At 35.6% G+C, this 27,062-nt stretch overlaps 1 protein-coding gene across 2 annotated transcripts in view; it reads left to right on the top strand.

Moving 5' to 3' along the window:
- Positions 1 to 27,062, top strand: part of MMP16 (matrix metallopeptidase 16) — a 190,424-nt gene that overhangs the window by 150,270 nt on the left and 13,092 nt on the right. For both annotated transcript variants that reach the window (XM_069779627.1, XM_069779628.1), the window contains 3 exons: positions 10,729 to 10,867; positions 19,616 to 19,766; positions 23,996 to 24,111. In XM_069779627.1, coding sequence (XP_069635728.1) covers positions 10,729 to 10,867; positions 19,616 to 19,766; positions 23,996 to 24,111 — 406 coding nt within the window. The remainder of the gene's footprint in view (positions 1 to 10,728; positions 10,868 to 19,615; positions 19,767 to 23,995; positions 24,112 to 27,062) is intronic.

Below are 27,062 nucleotides of genomic sequence, written 5' to 3'. Positions count from 1 at the left end.
ATACACTGGACAAGTTCTGATGTGAAAGATTTTGGCTGTTTGGCCATGGGCTGTAGGTCCACTGCAGACTGCACTTGGAACCAGCTATCTAACCTCTTCTCAGCCTCCCTGATGCTACACAGCCTTCTCACTGCCCCCTGCAGCTCAGCTACCCACTGCAGGAGATCCTCCACCTGGGCACACCTTTTGCAGGCAGGTCTGCTGCCTGTCCGTGCCCCAGGAGACAGGTCTGGGCCCTTCCTGCAGTCTGAGGTCTGCACTGCAGCCTCTCCCTCCAGCAGCTCCATCTGGATGGAGGCATCAGCCACTGCTGGGGTAGATGGTGCAGACCCCTCAGCCTTGAGCTGCAGCCTTTGCTTTCAGACAAGTGCCCACCATTCTGCCTTGAGGGTCAGGTAGGATGAGTGCCCTTGGCCTGTGCAGATGGCCACAGAATGGTTACCAGTGTTTTGGCTAATCGACCATACTTTAGAATTTGATGCTGAATGTAAAGGAGGTATTTTTGCTCCAGCTTCAGTCATAGTTCCTCTTGTTACATCCTGTTGTCCTGGTGGTGCATAAACCACAATCAGACTTTGGATGAGCAAGAGTGCACGTTACAATTTTCTTCTATATAGTGTCCATGAAGCAGATCTATACAGCAGTTTATAAATGAGGGGGGAAAAAAGAAGTTTCTCTTGTGAAGCGAGTCAGAGTGTATATGGAGTGCATAGCCCTTTGACTCCTTTGGAAAAAGAAATGTTATTTTTCATGTTTTCCCTAATCTTTGAATCTTAATTTCTGTATTACTGTAGCTTTTTTTTTTTTTTTTTAAAGCATAGCTATAGATTTCAGCATGAGCAATGGAAAAGAGTTTTGCTCATATCTCAAATGAACAAAAGCAGCTATTCAGGTCAATAGTTAGGACTCAGAACATGAAGCCAAGAGGGTAGATTTTAACATAAACAGAGCCATTTTTGACCTTGAATAAATTACTTGACATTACTTTTCTTTGTCAGTTACATAGAGAAACAGATACTAGAAAAAAAAAATACTACTCTTTAGCAAAGTTTTCCTAGATAAAGTAAATAGATAATTTTTCCACTTGAAAATGTATTTACACCAGTGAACTTTTCATGTCAGTGGCTTAGCTGAAGACAGACACTTTAAAGCAGGCTCAGTGTTGTACTTCCCATAAGCAACAAAAGGGTAAGTTTAGGAGTTTTTTACTTGCTCATACTCTGAGTCACAGCAGTTAGTTCTTTTACTCATGGTGTTGGTTAGCTTCACATGTTGTTAAGAAAAAGAATAAGATCATAACAAACAATGGCTTTAATTTGTCTGGAGGAGTGCTTTAGTGTCTGATTAGATGCCAATAACAAATGGTAATTAACAGTGGTTAATAAATCGCTTCAAGGAAGTACATTCCTTGTTTGGGAATGTAAGGAAGTGACGGAACTAGCAATAGCATTTGGTGATGGTTTTGCATCCTTTAGTTTTGAATCCAGTGAGTTGGTCTCATCTCCAGTGACGAGATGACCAGGAGGTTCAGGATCTCAACACAGGATGTGCTGAGGTTTTCATGAGTGGTGTTGAATGTTCTGACTTCTCACAGTGGTTCTCAGACCACATTTTTACCCTACTACAGCCATGCTGTTGTCTCAGACACATTAGGAAAGATTAATTGTTTCTAGAAGTTCAAATAAGTCATCTTCAATGTATTATACATTTATCTGTTAATGAACAGTTAACAGTCCTTTGTAGTTTTAAATGATCATTGTTTGTTCTTAATATGAATCAGCTTAATAATAAGCTGAGCTAAAATATTCTGTGTGTGTATAGAATAGCTCATTTAGTTAATTGTTTCCTAAAATGAGCTAGATTGGTAACATCCATTTAATGTCTGAATCCAGTCTCACTAGAGCCAATTGTTTTCTGCTGTGGAATTAAGTAGGAACTGAAGTAGGGCTAAACTAGAAGTTTCCTTGCAAATTCGGTATTGAAAAAAAAAATAAAGAAAGAAAAGAAAAATAATTTCAGCATTCATTCTCATAGCTGAATTGTGCTAATATTTTTTCCTCTTTTAATTCCCCTGGACTGTAACTTCTTTTTTCTGCTCCATGAAAATTGTTTCACAGAAAATTGCTTAAAAGCTTTTCATTCTTTTTTTTCCTGTTCTATGCAGTGGTGTCCTTTGAATTAAATGCTATAAATTCCTACTTTGGAATGTTGAAAATGGATGTTATTAAAGAAATAGTGGAATTCCCCTAAATGAGTAGGAACAAAGCCTTCAATCGCACATGCTGCAGGCGCAGTATTACGATCATTGAGATCTTCTGGTGAAATTCACACGAATGTTGAAGTAGACGTGGAAAAGTGCCTTTTGAGAGTAGATCAAGATTTTTTAAAGGGTTTTTCTGATTTATTTTGACTTATATACAACAAATATCCCATGCATTTCCCAAATTCAGGACATTTCTTAATACTCCCATAAAGCTGTGTAGTAGGGTAACTTCATTCTCTCCTGGATCACAGTCTTGAAATATAGTCTCTGCAGGTTCTGTCCTCTGGTAAGTTTCTCTGTACATAACTGGAACTCTTTTTCTGTAAGAGAGTAATTGAAAGTTACTGAACAGATTAGTATATTATTTAAATATTATTATATTATTTAAAGACATTGAGTTGCTGGAGCGTGTTCAGAGAAGGGCAACCAAGTTGGTGAGGGGCCTGGAGCACAAGTCTTATGGGGAGCAGCTGAGGGAACTGGGGCTGTTTAGTCTGGAGAAAAGGAGGCTGAGGGGAGACCTTATCGCTCTCTACAACTACCTGAAAGGGGGTTGTAGTGAGGTGGGTGTTGGTCTCTTCTGTCAGGTGGCTGGAGATAGGATGAGAGGAAATGGCCTCAAGTTGAGGCAAGGGAGATTTAGGTTAGATATTAGGAAATTTTTTTTTACTGAGAGGGTTGTCAGACATTGGAATGGGCTGCCCAGGGAAGTGGTTGAGTCACCATCCCTGGAGGTGTTCAAAAAGCGAGTGGACGGGGTACTTCAGGACATGGTTTAGTGGGCATGGTTAATGGTGGGACTCAATGATCTTGAAGGTCTTCTCCAACCTAAATGATTCTATGATTCTATGATTTACCAGTGGCTTTTTTTTTTTCAATAATCTGATGGGAAAAAATTAGAAGGACATTCATTTGTCTGAATGTTTGAGTCTGCCACTTCTGCTTTGCATAGCTGCTGGGTATGTTTAATCTTCCATTGACAAAGGCTTGCTTTTGCACATGGTCAGAGGTAGCTTATGGGAGAAGACATGACCCAGTGTGAAACCCTGATGTGTTTTGTCAATAATATTAAGCTACAGTATTAACTGGAATTCAGCATTTGATTAACATTGATTTAGGGTAAAAGTATTATGTTTATTTGCCTTTTTTTTTTAGTTAAGTAGGCCAAGCAGTGATCCTGTGGAATCTGGCCATAGTAGAACTTCTGTAGCAGCTGTAGGTATTAATTTTTTCAGTTATGCATCTCATTCCATCTTTTGGTGGTGGAATACCCTTAACAGCACTTTATATATATATATATTTTTATATATATATATATACACACACTTTAACATCAAGTCACAGTCTCAGTACTGACCAAGAGAAATTCACACAGATATTTGCTGTACAATGTGAGGGTGTTTCACAAATTACTGGGGGTTTCACACAAATTTTTATATTCATAGTCAGAATATTGTAATTTACAGTTGTGATTTGTCCTTGTTTTTCACCTATCCCACTGTCTGCCTTAAATCTTTTCCTGCCTTGTGTACCTAGAGTGGGTTTTAAGATTCCTTGTAAAACCAGCACAAAACCTAATTTCTACTAAAGTCAGCTTAATATTCATCTCCAAGTAGTCACAATAGTTACCACTTGAAAGGTTTCCAATTTTTTCTTCTTTCTAGCTCTTTGTAGATTTTTTATAATGTCTACCACATTGGGCAGTCTTTCTGGTTTTAGTGGATCTCATTTGGACCTCTGAGTCAGACTGTTGCATGTCATTACAGAACTGCGGATAGAGTTCATTAGGTATAAAATAAAGGGCAGAGCTCTAGAGATTTTATAGCAAATTAATGTTTTATTGTTGGCAATGGTTGTTGGTCCAGAGACACAGGAGAAAATGAGGTGCTGAGAGAAAAAAGCACCATTAATTTTGCACTAAAACTCCCCTAGTTTGTGTATTATGGATTAACTGGAATATCTGGAGATGGTTTTTAATTCTCCTACCCATCAGCTGTGTCCCTTAAGGAGCCTGAAAGAAGTTTAAGGTGAGAATAAATACCAAAATTGAAATTAATTATTCATAGGAGTACAGATTTAAATGTTCATTTGAAAATAAAAATGAGATGTCAGCAATGCTTATCAGCATCAAATAGAAATAAATAAAAGGAAAGTTACAAACTTTTGGTTTAGAAACTTTGCTAGAAGTGTTCATAGAATCAAACATGAAGAACAGTTTAACACAGTCATCACTAAAAAACTGAAATCGGTTTATTTTAAGATTAGGAGACTGTATCTAACAATAAAGTATGAAAACTATGCATTATGAGCCAGATTTCTTGACTCTAATACACTCTTCAATTAAAGATTGTCCAAGTTGTTAATAATGAAGTGCTTTTATGCGGAAGGTGTTTGCTGTGGTCATACACAATGTACTATATTTTAGTCCTTTCATCTAATCACTGAGTTACATATGCACAGGAAAAAATACCTAGAGCATTTACTGACACTGAGAATGATTTATGTATAACCTCTGTTCAGCTTGTTTTCTCTAAAAAGCTTTATTGCTTTTTTTTCTCAGAAGTGTGCCATCTTCTAAATGAAATGAATTTCATAACACTCAGTTTGAGTGACTGCTCCTGGTTCTTCATTCTACTATTACTCTTTATCCATAATAGTTTCTGAAACAGTCTCCCCTTACTCAATGCCCATTTTCTGATTCTTAGGTATATAATGGTCACTTTTCAATTAAATTTTGTGATTTTTTTGTTTGTTTGTTTCTGTTCTACTTTTTGAACTGGGAATAATTGTCCAAGCTTAATTTACTTAGTATGTCTATAGTCATAATATTTAATGATCCATTATTATGCAAGATCCCAGCTGCACAGGAGTGATCGATATATTTGGAGCTATTGGATAACTACAGATGCTTAAAAAAAAGGCGTTTGCTAGCCAGCAAGGAAAGGCATTAAAAGCTACACTTTCAATGTATGTGTTTGTCAGGCTTGGAATTGGAGTGCATATGACAAATCATGTGTTCTACCTGTCTGCAGGACTTAATGTGTTTTGGGGAAATAAAATAATTAAAAGTATACTTAACCAATATAGTGGGAAAGAAAAGCAGTTTTTTAATACACAGTATTTCTCAAAAGAGACAAAATTGTATTTATTCAGTGTAACCAAATACACTGAGATGTGTTTTGTCAGAGAAACTGTTTCAAGCTTTTTACTTCAAGTGTGAAAGAACTTTCTTAGAGTGAATATACTTTGTCTTGGACTATGACTCTTTCAGATTTCAGTAATAGTTGAACTGTGTACCATGTTTTCAGTAATTGTACCTGTTTATCAGAATGCAGATGATAAAATTGCTGGTAAATATAACTTTGTTTAAGATAAATTAAGTACATTTAGTTATATGTGCTGAAATGATCCATTCTTTCTACAAGCAGAGCCTATCCCATCTGATACCTCAGAAAGATCCTTGGCATGCTTTACAGCCACATTCTAGAGTTTCTTGAGTCCCAGAGTTTGAACTCTGGCAGTCTAAAACTGTTGAGTCCAGTATGTTCATAGGAAAGTCAGCCAGGAAAATTGAATTTACATAAACAAATTATTCTGTCAACCTCTGCCAACAGCTACCTTGCCCAATTTTACAAATGATCCAAACTTCCAGTTCTGCTCTCAGACATTTCCAGATATTTGCTGATTCTTGTGGGTCTGGCTATCTCTAAAAATACATCTATTGGCAAATCATGTGCCTGCTTCTGTCTGTTTAAATAAGACCATAAAAATGCTAAGATTATACATTTCCAAAATTTTAGTTCTGTGGAAACCTGTAGGGTCCTTACTAATGAGCAATACCCTATTGTTCATGATTATTGCAATGGCATGTAAATCTACTGAAAACAGAGCAGGGAAATAAGGACTGTATGGGATTCCATCAGCAGAAGACAGAGCGTGGTATGTGATGTTCACAATTATGCTTCCGAATAGAATATTTAGACACTGAGGGCAATGGCACAGGAAGATCTTATTTCAAGCCACAGATCCTGTATCCTTAATATTGGTCAGATGTGTTACAGTATAGAAGGTTTCCTGAAAACAAGCAAAAGGATTTAGTTGACAAGGTGGTTTTATTACAAAGTGACAAAGATCTTGGATTAGATCTTGCAAAGTGCTACTATTCTTGGTGATAAAGAAAAAGAAATAAGGTGAATGAAGGCTGAACACCAGTGAGCAGCTGTGACTTTCTGATTGCTTATGGCATTTCACATTGTGGGTTATTAAATTGTCATACACATTGCTGCAGATAGCTGTGGATGCTCTAATTTTGCATGTGTTTAGGAAGGAGTCCAAAGGAGTAAAAGTCCATCAAGTGCTATTAATCACAAAATTATCACCTTTGGTTCAGGAGGTCCCTGAACCACAAGTGATGGGTGACTGGGAGAGTGTATCAGAGAGCTGTCATTGCAGGTTCCCTTTGTTTTTATTATCATAGAATGGAATGGAATAGAATCAAATTGAATAGAATAGAACAGAACAGTTGGAAGGGATCATCTACAGTGATCATCTAGTCCAACTGCCTGACCACTTCAGGGCTGAAGTCTTATCTGTTTTTTTGCTAGTGACTTCACTGGAGATAGCGTACAGGCCTAGATGAACCCTGATCTGGCCCTGTGTGGTCATCCTTATGATTTTGTCTTCTTTGCATTATGAAGGGTTGAACCCAGGAGAAAAAAACAGTTGAGAATGGATGGGATTTATCTCAATTGCATTTAGATGCCCACTTAGTACTTTGCAGACATCTAAACAGGAGCCGGGTTTCTAGATTCCCTTTATAATCAGTGTAGAGAAGTAAACAGCTAAATGAAGCTTACCTTAGAATGTTCCTATGAAGGACCTTTATTGTGCCAGGTTCAGTGATTCATTTCTAAACAGATTTTTTACATTGTAGATGTATAAATCTGGTCAAATCAATTCTACTTATGTAACTAACTGAACACTAGTAGTAATAGTACAGAAGTAGTAGTCTCATTTCTTTGTAGAATTTGGGGAGTAACAAGATACATATTAAAAAAAGAAAAGATCTTGAAGATTCATTATGTTTCATGATACCATTTTAGATACCATTTATATTGGAAGTATCTCTAAAATGATGATAGGATAAAGTGGGGATCTTCCGTAATCAGTCTCAGGTAAAAAGGCCTGTGCCAATCCAGGATGGATATGTATACACAGTAACACCCTACTGAATTAATTTCTTGTCAGATACCTTGAATTATTTCTTGTTGAAAGCTTATGGCTACATAGTGTTGACATTACTATATACATATATATGTATATGTATATAAAAACAAATTCCTGGGGCTATGCTGCATGAATTGAACATTCCAGCTTTGTCATAATTGTATTATTGTGAAGATTTTAATTGTGATATAGCAGGGCAACTTATTGTTTTGCTAAGGAATTTAAGCAAAAAATAAATAAGAGTAGTCTCACTATTAAGCTGCAAATTGCTAGTATTAAATATGAAATACACAATTTGACACACAACTTAATACCAAATCTGCAGAATATACTTTTATTGGTGTTGTTATCAAAATGGGTTAATGAAAATATATTCCACAAATCACTAAGGCTGAAACATAACTCATTCTCAAGTTGATCTTTGTTAACTTGTTGATTTTACAGGTTTTGTTGGGCTGTGAAATCTGTGTTCATTACAGAGTCAGTTTCTTCCAACAGTCTCTTTACTGAGATCATTCCACTGACACTTTGATATTATACCAGAAATCACCATGCTGAGATAGTACTAGCCAATCAGCAGCGCAGTTCTGCCCAAAATAAAATGACTGCTTGCTATGCTGGCCACATCTGTCACACTTGGAAGTTTGTGAACTATTGAATATAGCCATGACTATTTGAAGTTTAGGGTTTTTTTGGTCAATGGAATTGATTGAATATTTAATAATGTAGTTTAAGTCTGATCAAAAGAAGAAATCCTTCTCTTGTAACACATTAATATAATTTGCAAGATCTGCTTTGGTGTACTAGCAGAAAGTTGAGACTCATTAGCTAATCTAGAATGTTACAAGCTTTGTCCATAGCACTGAAGTCCAGACTTTCTGGAGCATGCACATTGTATTGGGAAACTCCTGAAAGCCTGAATATTTCATTTACAAACTTTGTTCAATGAAGTGATTATGTGTGTACTTATGTCCTTTTTTATTCAGCTAAGTAGTCAGCCTTTGTTCAGCATTAAATGTCTTGGTTATTTTGTACACAAAACTTGATCCATGTCCTTCTGAATTAGTGGACATTTTATGAGAGCTAAGTATGTTCCTTTGTGCAACTAAACATTGTTTTCTAAGATGTGTTTTTGCAACCAAATTCAGACAAATAAAAAGAGATATCTGTGTCTTGGAGTGAAGAAAGACAAGATTGGAATATTCCATTGTACTGAAGACAGTAACAAGTATCACAATGACTGCAGTTTTAAATCACTACAGCTAGCTACTTGTTTGTCCTTTTTTTAAACTTTAATAACTGATCTCTGAGATTGTGCCTGGCTTTTGAGGGTTTTATAGAAATTTGCGGAGGACAAAGTTTGGCCTATTGAGACTTATTCTTCCCTAAGTCATTCCTCGATTGATGATGCCTAAAAAATCTGACCTGAAAATCTATTTCAAGCATTTATCACTGTTTCAATGAAAAAGTACTTCCAAATGTCTGCTTTGAGGATATTCCCCCCTAATTTTAATTTTTCAAAGTCCTTTTGTCTTATCTACATGCTACCATAAAAAATAACAGAGGTTGACATTAGCTGTTCCAACGCTCAGAACACATGCTTCAGTTAGGCCTTCCTAAATCCTCGTATCTCTAAGTTGTGTTCCCTCACTTTTGCCCATTCTCTTACTGGAATTTAGTCAATTAATCCTAAAAAATTGCTTTGCTGACCTTCCTTAAATGCCTTAAATGTTATAATACATCTTACAGTAAAAAAACAATGAAAGCTGAAAATAGGAATCTAATGAGATGAGACTTGTGCAACCGTGTTGCACTAGCAATGAAATAGCTAGACATGAAAAAAACGTGAGAGATTTTAGTAGTATTCTTTCCAGATAGTTGCAACTTTTCAATATAATATTTTTCAGGTTGTATAAGCTATTTGAACTATTTTTAATACTAAACTTCTCAGAAATCTGGGACTCAAAACAACTCTTTCAATTTTAGACTCATTTATGCACATGGTTAAGATGTATTTTTATATATATATTGAGCTGGTTTGTATTTGTATGGCTAATATTTTTTGTGGAGATTTATAAATTGTCAAGTCATTGGAGAGATAAACAATTAAAGAGAGCTGTGATCTCAGGTTTGGAAAAATGATGAATACAGTGCATCATAAGCCTGCTCCTGTAGAGTATTAATCTTCTCTCTAAGCTGTGCCCATTCTCGTAAGAGCATAGATCTCTTTTGCTTGGCAAGTTGACCTATACAGAAAGAAAGCTGAACTGCCATGTGAAACTGTGACATATATCTGACAAAATAGCACTTTCTTTATTATTTATGGGAGTTTGTTTCATATAATATTAATGCTGTAAAAGCATGCAAATGTGTATAAAAAGTTAAATACTTGCTTACCCCATCCTTCATCTCTAGGTATTAGAAGAACTGGAACTGTTGTTGTTATAAGAGCTGAAGAGGTACAACGGCGATGTCTTTATCAACACCCACCTAATGTGTCACATACTCTTTTCTGAACCTGAACATTCCTCATTCCTCAACAATGCAACTTCCATATGACTCTCACTTAAAACAATAGCATGTCCCACAGGGAGAAGTGATTTTAAGTGGCAACAAGCTAAGAGAGATTTACCAGGACACTGGATTTAGCACATATAACTGGCTGTAATATTAACAGTTTTATTTAATATTGCATGGAAAGACTGAAAATCTTCAGTAAAGTTGTCATCAAAGTGTAGTTCGTAATGATATGATGTAGTAATGTTACAGCTTTATCTATGAACCTTTCACTGTTAGCAGGCACTGCAAAAAAATGGCTTGCAGAATTACTTGATCTTCAAAGCCTGTCTGTAGTCCCATTATATTAGGCTTACACATATGCATACGGTTCGGTCTAAAAGCACCTGTGTTCAGTCCACAAATTTTAAGTTGGGCCCCTTATAGGAATGATGTTGAGAAAGTTATGTCATCTCATACAGCATGCTGTATGTTCTGTGAAGGCTATCTATACCAAACACACAATTCACATGGGTAGCCTATTCCCACCTCAGGGAACAACTAGTTCTGAGACATTTGTAATGTGTGGACGTGACACGAATGCAAACGCAAATATAGTAATGCAAACAGTGAAAGGTCATGCTCTAAAAATGCTAGGATAGGCTGTTCAGTATTTTCAAGACAGCAACTGAACACATATAAATGCCTCAAAGCATAGTAAGAGACATATATTTGGTTTCCAGGATCAGTGGTTTTGGCGAGTCAGAAACAACAGGGTGATGGATGGATACCCCATGCAGATTACCTACTTCTGGAGGGGACTGCCTCCCAGCATTGATGCAGTTTATGAAAACAGTGAGGGGAATTTCGTCTTCTTTAAAGGTAAGAAAAGAAGAAAAATAAGATTTTGTGTAATACTTTTGGCTGTGATGATCTCTTGGAACATATCTAGCTTATTTTTTACTAATGATTTGTAAATCATGTTGCAAATTGGTAGCTAAATGAAGAGTATGAGTTATGTTTTCTCATTTTGGCAACTACAGCTTTAATTTATGATTACATTTCAGAGTATCAAATCATTTACTCTTACATATTCAGTAAAAATTTGGAAGTATAAATAAGAGACATAGCAATGCAGTGATCTACTGTGAAATCCTTTTTGAAAAATGTGGATTAGGAAGCAAGAATGAACAGAGTTTCTTTTTTTTTGTGGTTCTCTGCTCTTTTTCCTTTTTACAAATGAAATTTGCATATATATAAATAACATCTGTGCTACATATATTTCACTGTACTGCACTGTACTTATTTCATCTGAGAACTGTGATGTTAGGAGTTTCAGGTGGGAAAAATAAATATCTTTTTCATAGATGTATATTTAGTATTTTTAAAGAAGCATATACTCCGGAAATTATGTTGTATGGATTGAATTGTTGCTAATCATTCTTTCCAAAGTTTCACTCCAGGCATCAGCTGTTCTTTAAAATTAAAGTTCTTGAACATATATCTAATTTAGATTTAATGAGAAAATTATCCTATATGTTAAATAAATACCCATTTAGCAACAGGAGAGTGAAAACCATGTAAAGTATGTTTTATAAGATAATAATTTGGGAGAAGAAAGAAGAAACTGAATAGATATGTGAAAAATTATTCAGCTAATTAGTTTTGTGAGTGATTCACTTGTTAACTTATTACAAAAAAAGTAGAATTTTTTTTTTTTTAAGTTCCTATATCAAAAAATGAATTCATTTTTACAAGTGGAATCATTAACAGGGAGATAGAAATATTTCATTCACTATGGAAACATTATCATCTTGGGAATGCTAAATGAAAAATGTTTAATAACGTGCAGAAACACTGCATAACAGTACAATGAAGATGAAGTTTATGTTTTACTGATAGGGAAATTGTATTTTTTGTGTGAATTGTAAGGAAAATTACATTCCATATAGTACATTTTCTATTTACATGACTTCAGTACAGAATATGATTTTACTTCTATTGCCATAAAATAAACTTCATGTCATAAACTCTGGGAAGTTGATCAGATCAGGAATCATGATCAAGATATCTCCAAATCTCCATCCCTCTGCTTGATTTTTGGGTCCATGGGACATGGGAGGAAACAAATATTATTCTGTAGGTACTCCTTTGCTCATCACTGCTACATAGAGCAAAGGAACTACCCTGTGCATTCCAGACCTCTATCTTGATAATGCTGGGATCCATTACCTGAGCTTCAGAGAAAATGATCAACCTTAGTTTTATACCTGCTTTCTTTTCCTTCACAGTGACCTCAAAATATATTTTATTATTATTTAACTCTTCACCCAGTGCTGACTGACTCGTGTTAGGTCTTAGAGGAATGGGCTGATTCGGTACTTTGTAGGTTATAGATAACAAAAAACAGAAGGAGGAGAGGAGCTCCTCTATTTTCTACCTGGGAAATTAAATAATCCGGATTAATTAAAGCAAGCAGAAGCAGCAGGATTGTGCTCTTAGAAGTCAGAATATTGTGTTCTTTTCCTTCCTTATCATTCCTAGCTTATGCTTTCTGATATCAGACCAGGTAGTTTTATGCTTTCTAGCTGATATCATATGATGCTTGGATTTTCTGTTGCAGGTATTTTTCCACCTGCTTTCTTTTCAAAGTTCCTTCCATTATTTTTCCAGTGACATTTGTGTTGTCCCTTTGTTTGTCCTCGTGTTTCCTTGTGTGATTTTTCTGAATTTTTGCTTCTCTGCCACTTCCTCTTCATGATTTCCAACATCTACCTGGTGGTGTTTGTCTATCAGTGTAATTCATGTTTTTCCACTCCCACAGAATCAATAGGTTCAGCTGAGTCTTTTGTATGTTTGTCCTTGAAAATTCCTGTTAACCAAGGGTCTCCGCTGCCTTGTGGAACATGATTGCAGGGCTATATATAAATAGAATGTAGGTAAAAATCATCGTCTCATTTCTTCCATTCCCTCACAAAATTTCTTCCTCCCAAAGATGCTAGAAATAGACAAGTTGATTGTTGCTAAGATGCTGAGCAAGTAGTGTACTTTACCAATCTAAAACTGGTCAAACCAGGTAAGTTCTAGAAGGAGGTTTAAATCTGAAGTCTGGCATACAGATGTGTTCACAAAGCACATGTCTAAGCCAACATTTATGTCCATTATTCAGAGAAAAAATAGAAAAGATGGAGTGAGTGCTATCACAGAGCTTGAACAGGAATAATGTCACTGTGGGCTCCTCTCAGAAAACATTTTCCAGATCACTTCATTGTAAGACCAGTTAGTTCTTTACGGTAGAAGAGTGTGGTGTTTGAGTGAAGACAGCATTCACTTGCAGATTTTTAAATAAAGTCTCCAAACCTTCTTCTCAAAGTATCAGTAACATCTAATGTCCTGTAAGGTATAGTCTTGAATCTCTGGTGTGTGGTGGAGAAACAGGTCAGTGTGTAAATATCCTCCCTTCAGAACAGCCACTACTTCATCTGTAGATGCTCAAAGGAAGCTTCCAGGCACACCTTCTATCTCTGTTGCGCTCTTTCCGTCGCTTTGGAGGCTTTTTACTAGTGTGAAATAGGGCCTCCTGTGACTGGCTGGTTCTCACTCCTGCTTTCCTACTTGTGGAGCAGTTTCTCTACTCTCTGAGAAAGGTGAAGAAAGGAGTAAGCCAATTCACTCATCTGCGATTGCTAGTGACTAATTGCCACCTTGCTTCTCCTTACATGCCTACACTGTCATAAGTTTGGGATAAACAGTATTTAGTTAAGCCAGTGACATTTTTAATATGCACTCAAGATAGACATTGTGAACCATCGTGGATTGAAACATTCATTTATCTATTTAGAAATCCACAAATCTCATTTATTTTCAATAATCTATGCTCTATTTGATTTGTTTCAATCCTTGTCTTTCATGACAGCAAACATCAAATTTGAAACAGTTGATTTAAATTATAAAACACGTTTAGTTCTTTATTACTTTTTTTTATTAGCATTCGATTTTCCTCCCTTTGTGTATACAGTTGGATTCATGATATTAGTAGATTTCTTCTTTACAGTAATAAAAATATAAATTAGTAAAGGTATAAAAGTATTTAAAAACTAACATTTTTTTTAAATGGGAACTATGTTTTAAAATATGATCCATCTGCAAATGATATAAAATGGCAGCTCAGGATGGAACATTTATTTATGAACTTTTGAAATGTCTTCATAGCCTATGTTTTTGCTATGAGAAATGTAATTATTCTTAAATTGTGCTAGTAACATCTATCAGTATATTTATACCTATTTAACATTACTCTCCTGAGAATACTTGAGGAGCCTGTGAGATCATGCATAATGTGTTAGATATCTATAGAAAATCAAGCTAAGTCAAATTCAAGACTGTTGGATCAAGTTTCTTCTTTGGTTTTGAAATATCATTGGGTTTTATATTTTTTTTAATTTTACCATTTACCATTTTAACTTTTATTTCCTTTTTTCTTTTTTTCTTTTTTTCACTAATATTTATTTACACAAGGAAAAACAATTGTAAAAAATCAGTAGCGTGCTTGTAGTGCAAAGTGATGCTTGCTTGTTTCAGGTGGCTTAAGATACTTGGCCTGCCTCCTTGTGCCTCATAATGCTCATAAAGTACCTAGCAATCTGGTGGATGGCTGCTTATAAAAAGCAGCTGTTTACATTCTTATTATTATTCACTGCTGGTGTCCGTAATAATAAGATGGCACCAGAATGATACTTTTTTCTTTTTTTTTTTTTTTTTAATGATGAAATGTGAATAGTAAAATTTATTCTGTGTACCTGTGGGAATTTATATAGTGCTAAAAATGAAATTGTCAAGCCATCTGCGCTGTTGAACGTTATGGTAAACCAAATGTAGCAATAGAAAGGCTGCTGTAAAATCCATACTACCAGTGCCACCATCATAACTTTTAACTGCACTTATCCCACTGCTTAACAGTTTTATTTTGAAAAATAGATTTACTATAGCATTAGATCATGGAGCAGAGAAATGACAGAAATTTAATGTGGGAAATAGAGAATGAGAAAAAAAAGAAGCATGAATAGTAATTTGGGGATACTAGTAAGAAAACACTTGATTCTGGCTTGAAAGACCAAAATTAAGAGCAAGGGTGACCTGGAGAAAAAAAACTTTAGAATTAAATATTAAAATTTTAACTGGTTTCAATTGAATATAATTCCTAAAGGTTTTCAGAATTTGTCTCACCACTGTAACGCTTACAATGATTATATGCTATATCCCACACAGGTCTTGCACTACACACATATCATAACTGCATATAATATGAACAAAAAACTTGGTTGCTGACAGCCCAAGAGCACAACTATTCAGCATTCTGATTCTACAAAGGAAGAATTACAGTTGCTAAAACCTGCATAATTGTTTGCAGTAGTCAGTAGGTAGTTAAATAGTCTGAAGTATATCTGGAGTTAAATATTCAGTATTTTAAGTGAAGCATAGCAATACAGAGACCCTTTTTTTCCCCAATATTTTTTTTTAGAGTGTCAAAGACAGATGTTGAGAGACTTCAAGTAATTGCAGTCACAGTTCATCCTTCTAAATTGTTTCCCTACAGTGATGATATTTAACAAAGCATTATTGCAAAAAGTAAGACATTTTGACTTTTTTATCACTTGCTTCATTCTCAGCTTGTGACCTTACCATTCTGCTTGTTATTATATTAGATCTTACATAAGGGAATAAAAGCAGAGAGATGAAACATTCTGAAGGTTGGCCAGACTTCATGAAACATGTGGTGCTTTATTCTCTGTGAGAATAACAAACCCACCAACCAGGCCTTAAAAAACAACTTTGTAAAATAAATACAGTGGTGATTTCTCCCAAGGGCATAAGTTAGGACTCTGAACAAGCATTAGTTATCTATAAGAAGGATCAAACTATAACTATTCTAGTTTTGTCATATATTCTTTATTTCCATTATAATCACAATTAATGAAGTGTATTGACTATTTACTTTTGGAAGTGGAATGTGAGCCAAATGAAAGCATAGTGACTTAAGCATTCATTTTTAATACATTTTAAGATACATAAATACAAGTTAGAAAAAAAAGGAGCTAATTCTCATCACAGTCAGGCATCTTTTGCACTGATTTTTAGCTTTAACTCCTCCTAATATTTGGTTCTGAGTTTGAAAACTTCTTATTTTTTCTGACTTTTTGGAAATGCTCTGATCAACAGTCACCCACTTTCCTCCAGCTGAGGGACAGAAGGTAAACAGAAAAAAAAAAAACAAACAAAACAACAAAATGAACAACAAACCACCTGAAAACACCTGAAACAAACAAAAAAAACAAAGTGAAAACTGTCAGCCAGACGGAACATTTGGATTTCTTATATACAGTCCTTCCCATTAACAATCAACACAGTTGTAGCAGACTAAATACGTCTTCCAAAGCAAATGTTAAATACAATTCCCTCTAGTTAGAATCAATAGAAGTCTTGCCCACATATGTTAGAGCTCTCAATGCCCTACTGTCTCCATAATATACAGTTAAATTTACCTTTTCTCTATTTACCCAGAAAGGATTTTTTTCTTAGTAAGAAATTATGTGAAGAAGAATTTAGTTTCTTAAGTCTTGTGTTCCCACATCTACACTTTCCTTCTACTTCAGTATATCTCAATATGCAACAAATACCTGTCTCAGTGGTGCTGTCACTTATAACAGTGTGTACTCAACCATTGTTTATTTTGGCATGACCTGATCTTGTTAATAGCTAAATTTGACTCTTTGGGTATGGCTTATAATGATCTATTCCTAACAATTGCTGTTACTTTTATTCCTTGTGAGGCATAGAGAAAGGTAATGGCATTACATACATCACAGCATATGCCTCTCAATGCTGTGCAACAGCTGTCATTTTGAATGATCTTCTGAAACAGAAATGAGCTGGCTCAGTATCATTCACTGGATGCCATCTGTTGTTCACACCATAAGTACCAACTAGTAAGGTCCAAAACACATGGCTTCTCTTATCATTGCATTTGAAACTGCCATTACCATCTAAAGCCTTCTGTGTCTGGTCATGTGAATTGGCAAAAGGATAAACCACATCGGAGGAGGGACAGTGAATGACTGAAGATGCTCACCCCTGTCATGATCAAACCCTATAAGTGAATTTTGTAAGGAATCTCAGTAAAGGTGAATGTCAGGTTAGCACAGACCTTAATCCCAGGTCAACATAGACCTCAGCTTTCTATGACTGTTCTTCATAGATCTCTGTGTCTCTTTCATTTTCAGTACTTCAAATGGCTCTGTACATACTTATTCTCTGAACCCTTTCTTCCTTCAACTGGCAGGGGGGAGAAGATGGATCTGTTGAGCAAACTGTAGTGTCTGTGCTTGGAAGTGGGTGACAAGCAGCTGTAAAGAAGCTGATAAAAAATTTACTCTGGAAACCCAGCATGGGAGGGACTGAAACTATATCCCCTCTCCTAATTAAAACTGTGATAAAATGAAAACATGCTTTAAATCTCTACAGTACAAACAGGGAGACTAAAAAAACCCTCCCTTTAAACAAACATTTAATACCACTGAGGGATAACTAAAATATAAAACCAACTGCAAAACAGCTCTCTGGATTTTCCCTCTTGGTGACTCTGGCATACACCTGATCCTAGATCTTTGGGGTAATATTACATTTCCTTATAAAATATTTATACAGCACAGTGTCTTAACCTCCTAAGTCTGTGTAACAACCTGGCTAGCCTTACAGCTAAGTACAGTGGCTAATATGAACAGCCATGATTTTACCTCTTAGGATCTCTTTCCAAATGTGTTTGAGCAAAATATATTTTCAAACTTTTCTGCTTATATTTTAAATATCAACATCTTAAATAACAATGGGTAGACCAAAGTGCAGTATCCAATAGACAAATTCAATATATACATTCATAGGTCTTCTCTAGACCTTTATGTGATGTAACTCAGAAGGGTCTACATGACAGCAAAGAGTATCTTCTCCTTCAGTGTTATTTTTAATAAAAATAGTAATGCTTTTTGGAAACACAGATGAAGGTAGTGCTTTGAAGAGAAAATAAACACATGGTTCCTACACAATGGAGCATATAGTCTAGCTCAGAAAGAGTGTCCCTGTGGCATATATGACATAATGCAAAGAGAAGAAAGGCCTCAAAGCAAGCTCTTCAGATAAGTACTAAAATGCAAATTATGCTCCCTCTTCCCTATTTCTAGGGAGCATATGAGGATCTTTATTCCCTTTTTTCAGCCAGAGCTGTCTATGTTTGAAAGAGAAGTCTCTATTGAAAAGACACAGGTGAGAAGTGTATTTTGAAGAAGAATTAGAAGAAAGCAAAAGAGTAAAAAGGAGAAGACAGTTGCAAGAATAGGACAGGAGGCACAGTATGTTGAGAAGACAGAGTCTGGAGGATAACACAGTTATGGGGGAAAGTGTGAGACTAAAGCTTAATTTAGTCCAGAACCAGCTGAGATAATTGTGGAAGTGTTCAGTGAGGAAGAAGAGCTTGGCTAGGAAGGTAGAGTAAACTGAAGGTGGGAAACTAGAGTTGTGGGCTGGTGAGGTATGATACCCAGTTACAAGAGAGAGCACAGGAAACATCCTCCCCAAAAACAGGTACAGGGGGGCTATACTACAAAACACTGGTGCAACTGCTGCTCCTGTAGACAAGCATACCCCTATATAGACAATATATTTAGCTAGTAACTGCAACAGTAGGGGTTCAACCACTGAGCATTGCTGTCCAGGAGGCACTAGTTATGGCTAGTTAAGGAACCAAATAGTTATGGCTGTATTATTCATATTTAAGCCAGTTTAGGTAACCTGAGATTTGTGTAGACACTGTGCTAACACCAGTCAGAGTTCTACGACTACCTTGTATTATCAGCATGTAGTAGGTCAATTGGGTTGTTTTGAATGATTCGTCACCCACAACCAAATGTTAAATCTTACTGCCACTGGTACTAAAGGCAACCCCCCATTAATTTCAGAAACACAAGTTTTTCACCTGTGGGACTTCAGAACCTTAGTTTGCTGTCTTTAGGCCACACTAAAGAAAATATGATTGAAAAAATATTTTAAATTCTATGGTAATTTCAGAAATAATCTGTACATCCTTCATAAGTAATTTAACTTCTTGAGGAGAAGGAGAATACAGGTAATAAAATTATATGGTCTTTGTGAGGATAGGAGTTTCCATTTATTTATTTATTTATTTTTTCTTACCTCATTTTGTCTTAAAATTCACTCTTCTTTCCTCATGAAATGTAAATCTGTTGTGTAGTATTGCTGTAAATGTATTACATTATCAACCACAGAGCCCTTTGAGATGACTTCATTTTCATTCTGGGTTTCATCCCTATATAGTTGATATCAAAATATTCTCTGGCCTTATTGAATGAAAGGTGCTTTAAAAATGCAAGGTATCTGTAAGGCATATTTAATTTTGCATCATCTGCAGTGATGGAACGTTTTTCATCTCATTGTGTTTGGCAGAACCACTATAGCCCTTTGGGAGTCTTTCTTATTTCTTAGGAGTGTATTAATATTAATACTGACAGTACTGAAGACTAACACACATATATGTATGTGTATATATATGCTTTTGTACAGGTAACAAGTTCTGGGTTTTCAAGGACACTACTCTCCAGCCAGGTTATCCTCATGATTTGGTAACACTTGGAAGCGGAATTCCTTCCCATGGCATTGATTCAGCTATTTGGTGGGAAGATGTTGGGAAAACCTACTTCTTCAAAGGAGATAGGTTGGTATAGGAATTCTGCAAGGAAGCGATTCGGTGCATATCAGCTAAGCGTGCTAATCTTTTCCTCTATTTCGCAAAAGAAGAAGTCAAGCCACTTAAACAGTTCATTTCTGTGGATGAAATTAACTCCTCCTGCATAAAGGGCCGTACTGTTTTCACATTTCTTATAACCTAAATTATATTTGTGTGAATATACTGAAATGAATCCAGTGGAACAGTTACATTTTAGAAGTCAACAGGCACGTCACAGTTGTGGCAAATTTAAACTTAAATATTCAAAGTAATGTGGTTATGTACACTCTTACCTGCTCCTTTTTAATTACATTTCTAAACCCTAGCGCATAAACAGGCAAGGCATGATCCAAAGCTTTTTAAGGTCAGTGAAAATGAATTCTCTGCTACTATTTAAAAATGAGGTAAGAAAGGGAAATGACAGCTAAACCAGGATGCTAGAGAACAATTGGAGCAGTTCCCTAGGAATTATTTTTAAATAAATCTTACAGTTCCCTTCAGAAGGGACACTTATTTTTATGATTAATAAAGAACAGAAAAGAACTCTAAAATCTGAGTTATTTTCCAGTCCTGGAAGAGACTTGCACTATTCACTTAGTGTCCCTGTGTCTTCATTTCCCTGTCTGTAAAAGTAAGGGAAAGAATATTTGTCTGCTTTATAGAGATATCAGGAGAACTCATTAATTTGTGAAACCCATCAAGTTATCTGAATAATAGATTTTACAGGTATTCAGGATGTTACTATGTTTGTTGATTGATGTATAGCTGTGCAAATTCTGAGTGCTCAGAGACAAATTATTCTTTATTAGTAATTGGAATGTTTGTATTAGTATTATTAAAAATATGATGACTGCTGTTGTTACTGTGTGGTACTTAGGATTCTAAGACACTAATAGTATTCCTGGCTCACTTAAGAAATTAATTTAATGCACATCATAGAATATGTTTAACACACTGATCATTTTTTAGCAGTACTGTAATATTGCACTACAGTTTGCCACAACCAATTTTATTGTTAAAGCTTTTTTTCTAGAAAAAAAAATAAGTTAATTCTCCAACACTCATGATGAGAAAAGTAGATAACTAAGTAAAATTTTTGTGGTGTTTGAAAACTATGTATCATTTCAAGCAATCAGTTTCCACAGTGAAGAATAAAGCCACCCAAATAATTTCCTTCCCATGGTTGAATAAATTTTTTTTAAAAAGTAGGTTCATTTTCAGATAATAATTTGCCACCTCCACACTCCTGGGAAAATATGTACAGTAGGAATCTTATGTGACCTGTATTTCCTTTAGACTTTATTCAGCAGTGTCCTTCTATGTTTCCATGCACAGGCAGTTACTTATAGTCAAGACTTTCCTAAAACACTAGTGGTAATAACAGAAGACAAACAGAAATATCACAGAAAACATCTGTTGACAGAGAAGTTGCTACTTAGAGCTAACAAACAAGCGCAATGAAACTCAGCAGGATATAAATGCAATACAGTATGTTAGAAGATCGAACAACATGAGCCTTGCAGAGATAATTGAGCTATTACAGGGTATTGATCACCAGTGGGAATAAACCCATATACCACTAAGTTTCTCAATGTGTATTGTTTATTTCACAATTTATTCTTAATGTAAAGTTAGAGTTGAATTCTCCTGCTAGTTGTAGCAGTATGTATAAGTCTACTATAGGGGTAGATCTTTTCCTAAAGAAGGTGTAACATAAATGTGGCTTCTCGGTGGCAGGAGGAAGGAATGAAAGGGAACCAAAAACTTATGCCAGTCTCAAAATAATAAAGTATGTTCCTCCTTATGTAACTCAAGGACCTGCATACTTACTTTGTTTTGACAGTAAACTGTAGTTAAGGAGCTCCAGGGCAGAATCTAGACAGAGTTAAATGTCCCAGAACAGTGGTATACATACAAAAATTAGAGCAATAGAATACAAAGCATCAAGTATCAGCTATAAAGAGAAAAAAAAAAAAGAAGAAACAAACCAGTAAGAAGATTTAAAAGTCCTAATAGTAAATGGTATTGTAATACTCATATGTCTAAAGCAGCTCATGTATGGATCATTATTATTAATATTTGAAATGATCCATTTAAACACTAAAGATAATTCTTCCAAATAATTGTATGAAAGGTAAAGAGGGGACAAAAGATGACTACAGAAAACATTTTGCCCTCTCTCATTCCTCTCCTACCAGAATTGAGTAGTGTAGGACAAGATGATAACAGGTTTGTTGCACTTCTTGACACATGGCCTTGTTTATGCCCCAGTCTGGTGTGACTCGTTTTTTTACGTTTGGCATGCCAAGGAGAATCAGGGCTAGGCTTTTCCTTACCCTGTAGACGTGCTCATTATTCCAGCACAGATTGCCAAGATGATAGTATCATGATCAGTCCTTCCCTCATAGCATTTCTCTTCAATGCTGAAAAAACAACAGTGTGGGGACTTTTTAGTGTGCACTGGGTGTGTCCTCAAAGACTTGTTTTTTAATGACAGCATATATTTTTGAAAGTTCTATAGGACTTTTCCATCATGCAGCCTAGTGCAAAACCGCAGAGGTTAGTAAAAGGAGCTCAAAAAGGTTGGAAAAGAAAAAAGGAAAATGAATGGAAGTATGCAGGAAGGAAATAGCATTTGGGAAAGAGGGATAGAGGAAAAGGTAAGATGGTTGATAAAGAAATAGAGATTAGAAAATAGAATATTAAGCTCAGCAAAGAGTGAGAATAAAGAAATAGAGAGAACAGGCAAATCTGAAAAGAGAAAATGCAAACTAAGGATGAAGAAATGCAAAGTCAAAAGATGAGCAAGAACTGGTTGCAATAGTATTGATGTCAGAGCTTTGTTTACTACTTCTACATGTTGTTTCTTTCTCTGTGTAAACTCTGAAAGATATTACATTTCAAAATAAAGAGCACTGCTTTGTTGGCTGGTTACTGATGCATATGTGACTAGCTTAAGAAATCAGGCTATAAAAATAATTTATGCATAAAAAAGAAAAAATAAATACAATTTTTTTTAATGTAACTTGCCAACTCTTAACCCACTTGAAATCTGCTACCTTTTAATTTCATTGAAAGTTTAAAGGCAGAGAAATGCCCTGCAGGGAGAAATACAGAGGAGTTTAGACCATTTTGTTTTTAAAAAAGATTAAGATGTGAATTGACTAGAGTGTCTAAGTACCTTCCGAGGGACAAAATATCATCCACTTAAGGACTCTTTAATATATCAGGAATGTTCATAACAAGGATTTCTAAAAGGTGAAGTCAAATGAATTCAAATTAGAAAAAGGGTCAAGTTTTTAGCAGTGACCAGATTATCAATTCAAGTGATATATTCTCAGGCTCTTGATGTCCTGAAATGGTGAGTGGCTGCCTTTTTACGTAATTTTTCACATGAATAAAACTGATTTTGAAAAAAAAAAAATTCTCCAAGAAAACTATGCTCTAAATTGTTATCCTCTAAATTAGTGGAGCCAACCAAAATATGAAATGACCCACCCAACTATTGTATCAGTATACATAGAAATACTAGATGTACTGTATGTTAATTCTTAGAACCATCTTATATGAAGATATGCATAGCAATTTAGCCAACTGCATAAGGACAAAGCTATTATCAACATTACCTGTAAGTGTAAATAAAATCACAAATCTAAATACTTTTTACATGTTCAGGTTGTATAGGATTTTCATGCTGACGCTTTTTAAATTGGAGAAGGGCTGTCTGGCAGAAAGGCACAAAAGCAGGTTGGATTTTGTATTACACTGCATTTAATGATAATGAAATGAAAAGCTACTGTAATGCATACATATAAGGAGTTAAATTAAGATTGCTGGGAGCATTTTAATCTGAATCTACTGTCATTTTCGTGATTAAAATGTTACCTAAAACATTAATGTATCTTTTTTTTCGTATGTTGCATCTGTCTGTGTCACTGTGCAGAAGTTGTGGGCATCAGAATTGCTATGATTATAAGTGAGATGCATGCTGATTTAGTTGTCAAAGTGCAAAAACCTTTTATCTTCTTTTTGCTTACATGAAACAATTGTCCAGTCAGCAAGTAGTATGTTCAAAGAAAAGAAGTCAAGTATTCCCATTTGTGGCTAATGAATGTAGCAAACGTTAGAAGGAAAAAAATATGTAGTTACTCATCTGCTATCTTATAAATGCTTTTTTCTTTTCTTTTTTTTTTTTTTGTCCTTTAAAAAAAAAATAGGTACTGGAGGTACAGTGAAGAAATGAGATCCATGGATCCTGGTTATCCCAAACCAATCACAATTTGGAAAGGTATCCCAGAATCTCCTCAGGGAGCCTTTGTTCACAAAGAAAATGGTATGCAAACACATTCCTGTTTTAAAGATTTACTAACACCCTTTATGTAAGATAGAGTAGTAGAGGGGTGATTGACTATTCAGGTTAAGTAGTGAAGGAATTCTTGATTTATGAACAGAGTATTTCCTGCTGTAGAACTTGCTGTTGTGAAAATGGCTCTTTGTTTGCATGTACAATTTAACACAATGGAGAAAAATCTTTCAAATTTAGCATTATAAACCTTAATTTCCATTCTTTTTCCCCTTGTGTCTTAATTCACTTGATTATTTTTGTTCTCTGCTAAATTATAGTACCTCTTAAAACAAGCTTCCTAAACATAGTATATCTCTGTTTGAATTGTCAAGATGTTGGCTGTTTAAACAGCTTAGAAGGTATTACTTTCATTCTGAACAACTAGAAAAGGGAAGCAAAATCTTTTTCTAGGCAGAAATATCCCTAGGAATCTATGTAAACCAAAGATGTTGTAAGCCCATGATGTAGAAACACATGTGACAGGGATGTTAGTATGAAATGCTATTACCTGTATCAAGATGCATCATCGCATACAGGAGCCTAGAATCTCAGCTGGCCACACCTCCAAATGAATGAGAGCAGCCAAAATCTCCTCCGTGTTATGAGAATTCAGTGCTACCCAGGGGCTGCTGGCAGGCTGCCAACAGAGCCCTCAGCTGCACAGAGTTTAGATCCCTTTGATGGGAATAAAAATATGCATTTGTTGTCATTTATCATTGTTGGAGAATTGTTGTATAGCATTTATGACATTTATTAGTAGGTTCTGAGTTTATTCTGTTTGCCTCACAGACAGCACACGTATATATTGCCCTATAATTTTAATTTCCTTTTAATAAGCAGGTAAAAAGATTTCTTTACTTGTATAAAGCATTTCAGTCTCTTATTTCAACCTCTTGATTAAGTAATTTGTCATGGAAATGTTTGGGGTTTTTTTTTTCAGAAATATGTTTAATTGCTTCCTTGCTTTGTCTCTGTTTTATCCAGAAGCAGAAGCCCTCTCTGGATCCTGGCCTTTTGGCTAGACTGGATTTTTTTGTGTTGTTTTTATTTGTTTTGGTTTGTTTTGGTTTGGTTTTAACTGGAAAGTAGATCAGTCAAGATGAGATTCTGCATACATCACACTCAATAACTAACTGTAAATACACATACATGTGGAAACGGGCACAAATAGTATGTATGCACAAACATAATGGATGTAACTTCTGCTTTCTTCCCTTCATTAATTTTTAAGCATATTTTTAAAGATTTATATCCAAAAGGAATTTAACATATATATATAAAAAATATATATGTATGTATGTATAGGTTTGGGTTTTTTTCTTGCCTTGATTGCATTCCCCATAATAAGTTTTCTGTACTGAGCTCAGGTATATGTGTGTCTCATTACAAATGAAAATTATCTTACTGTAACATTCGGACCAGTGGGTTTGAAAATACTGCAGAGGCAGCGTGCTCATTCCTAAGGCAGGAAACTCTTCGTTACATCAAAGCCACTTCTCTTTTTTAACCCAGTGGCTTTGATAGTCTGTCTGACTCTTTGAATGAGGAGGGTGGTAAAACATGACATGAGATCATGGAGGAGGGGAAGGGAAAGAAGGCATTCTTGGGCTTCTCAGAAAGCCGAAAAGGGCCCTAGGGCAGAAAGAGGGACTGAAAATGACACCATAAAGTTCCTGAGAAGACCACTAAGACATTTTCCCTGAAATCAGGAAAACAGACATCTTAAGAAACAGTTCAAAACTCAGCTGTTTTTTGTATGAGGAGAGAAAGAAACAAAAGCAGATACAAATAAGAAGTACCGCAGCTTAGCTGGAAAGAAGTTGATTACGTTTTGCCTGAAACTGTTTTCCTTTCTTTGGGCAGAAGCACATTTGACAAGGAAGTTTTACTATATGGCTTCATAAGGGAACATCTGAAAGCGTATTTTTCAGTTAATCCATTTCATTTTAATTAATACTTTTTTCTTTCCCTTGTCTTTCTATTGTGTAAATCATGGAAATGAACACCTGCAATAAGTCTGATCATAAAGGGGTTTCCTTCCACTTTCCACAAAAATTTTGGGTAATCTTGCAGTAAGAGGCTTGGGAAAGATGATAAAAACAATTTCTTACTCTAGTCAGCATCCTGACTTGGTGTCCTAGAAGATTGGTGAGGTACAGGTAACATCTTTGAAACTCTCCCTGCTACTTCCCATATTGTGATTTGGTTTCTAACACTGTGGTAGGAACTCTTAGGAGGAGGTGAAGAAGAAATTTCCTTTCTGTTGCTCAATGGAATCTGAGATCACACAAAGTTCTCCAGATTGGAGAAGCCTTTCTTTCTGCCGTCAGAGCAGCATAGAAAATCTCACCTCCCAGCTAGGAATTCTGCTCAAGTGGATGGTGGGGCAATATTTAAAGAGAAAAAATAGAAAAGGTAGTCTACTTTATTAGCCCATTGTGATTTTTTTGTGATGTGTGCTTACTACCACTCCTAATCTGAGTTTCTATTTGACATGTTAGTGGCTGCTAAGCCCTTCCAAGCTGTTTGGGTCAGGCATTGCACTCACTACTCCCAGCAGCTAGCAACTGGAAAATTGTAAGGAGCAGCTCCCAAAGCAGGCTCAACAAGTCAAGCAGATTAGATGAGATCACTTTCAACAGTTGCATGAGGTGACTTGTTCTGCTATGAAAAGCAGTAAAACTACTCAGTCTCTTAGATCTACCCTTTTCTGCTGGTAACTTCCATCCTTCAGCTGTTACTGTTTTCCTGCTTCCTGCCTCAGCAAAACGGCAGAAAAGTTTAAACTACCTTCAGAGTTTTCCAGTGGAAAATATGTTCCAATTGAAGAATTTTTACTGGTTCTATAGGGGCTGGTGATTCCTTTGCCACTTTAACAGTTTTAATCTGATATTTCAATGTACAATAACAACAATAAATACTAACTAATGTCAGTATTC

Source organism: Haliaeetus albicilla, chromosome 3 (assembly GCF_947461875.1).
Source record: "Haliaeetus albicilla chromosome 3, bHalAlb1.1, whole genome shotgun sequence".
NCBI lineage: Eukaryota > Metazoa > Chordata > Aves > Accipitriformes > Accipitridae > Haliaeetus > Haliaeetus albicilla.
The sequence above is the reverse complement of the archived record's forward strand: the minus strand, read 5'-3'. Positions and strand labels throughout refer to the sequence as shown.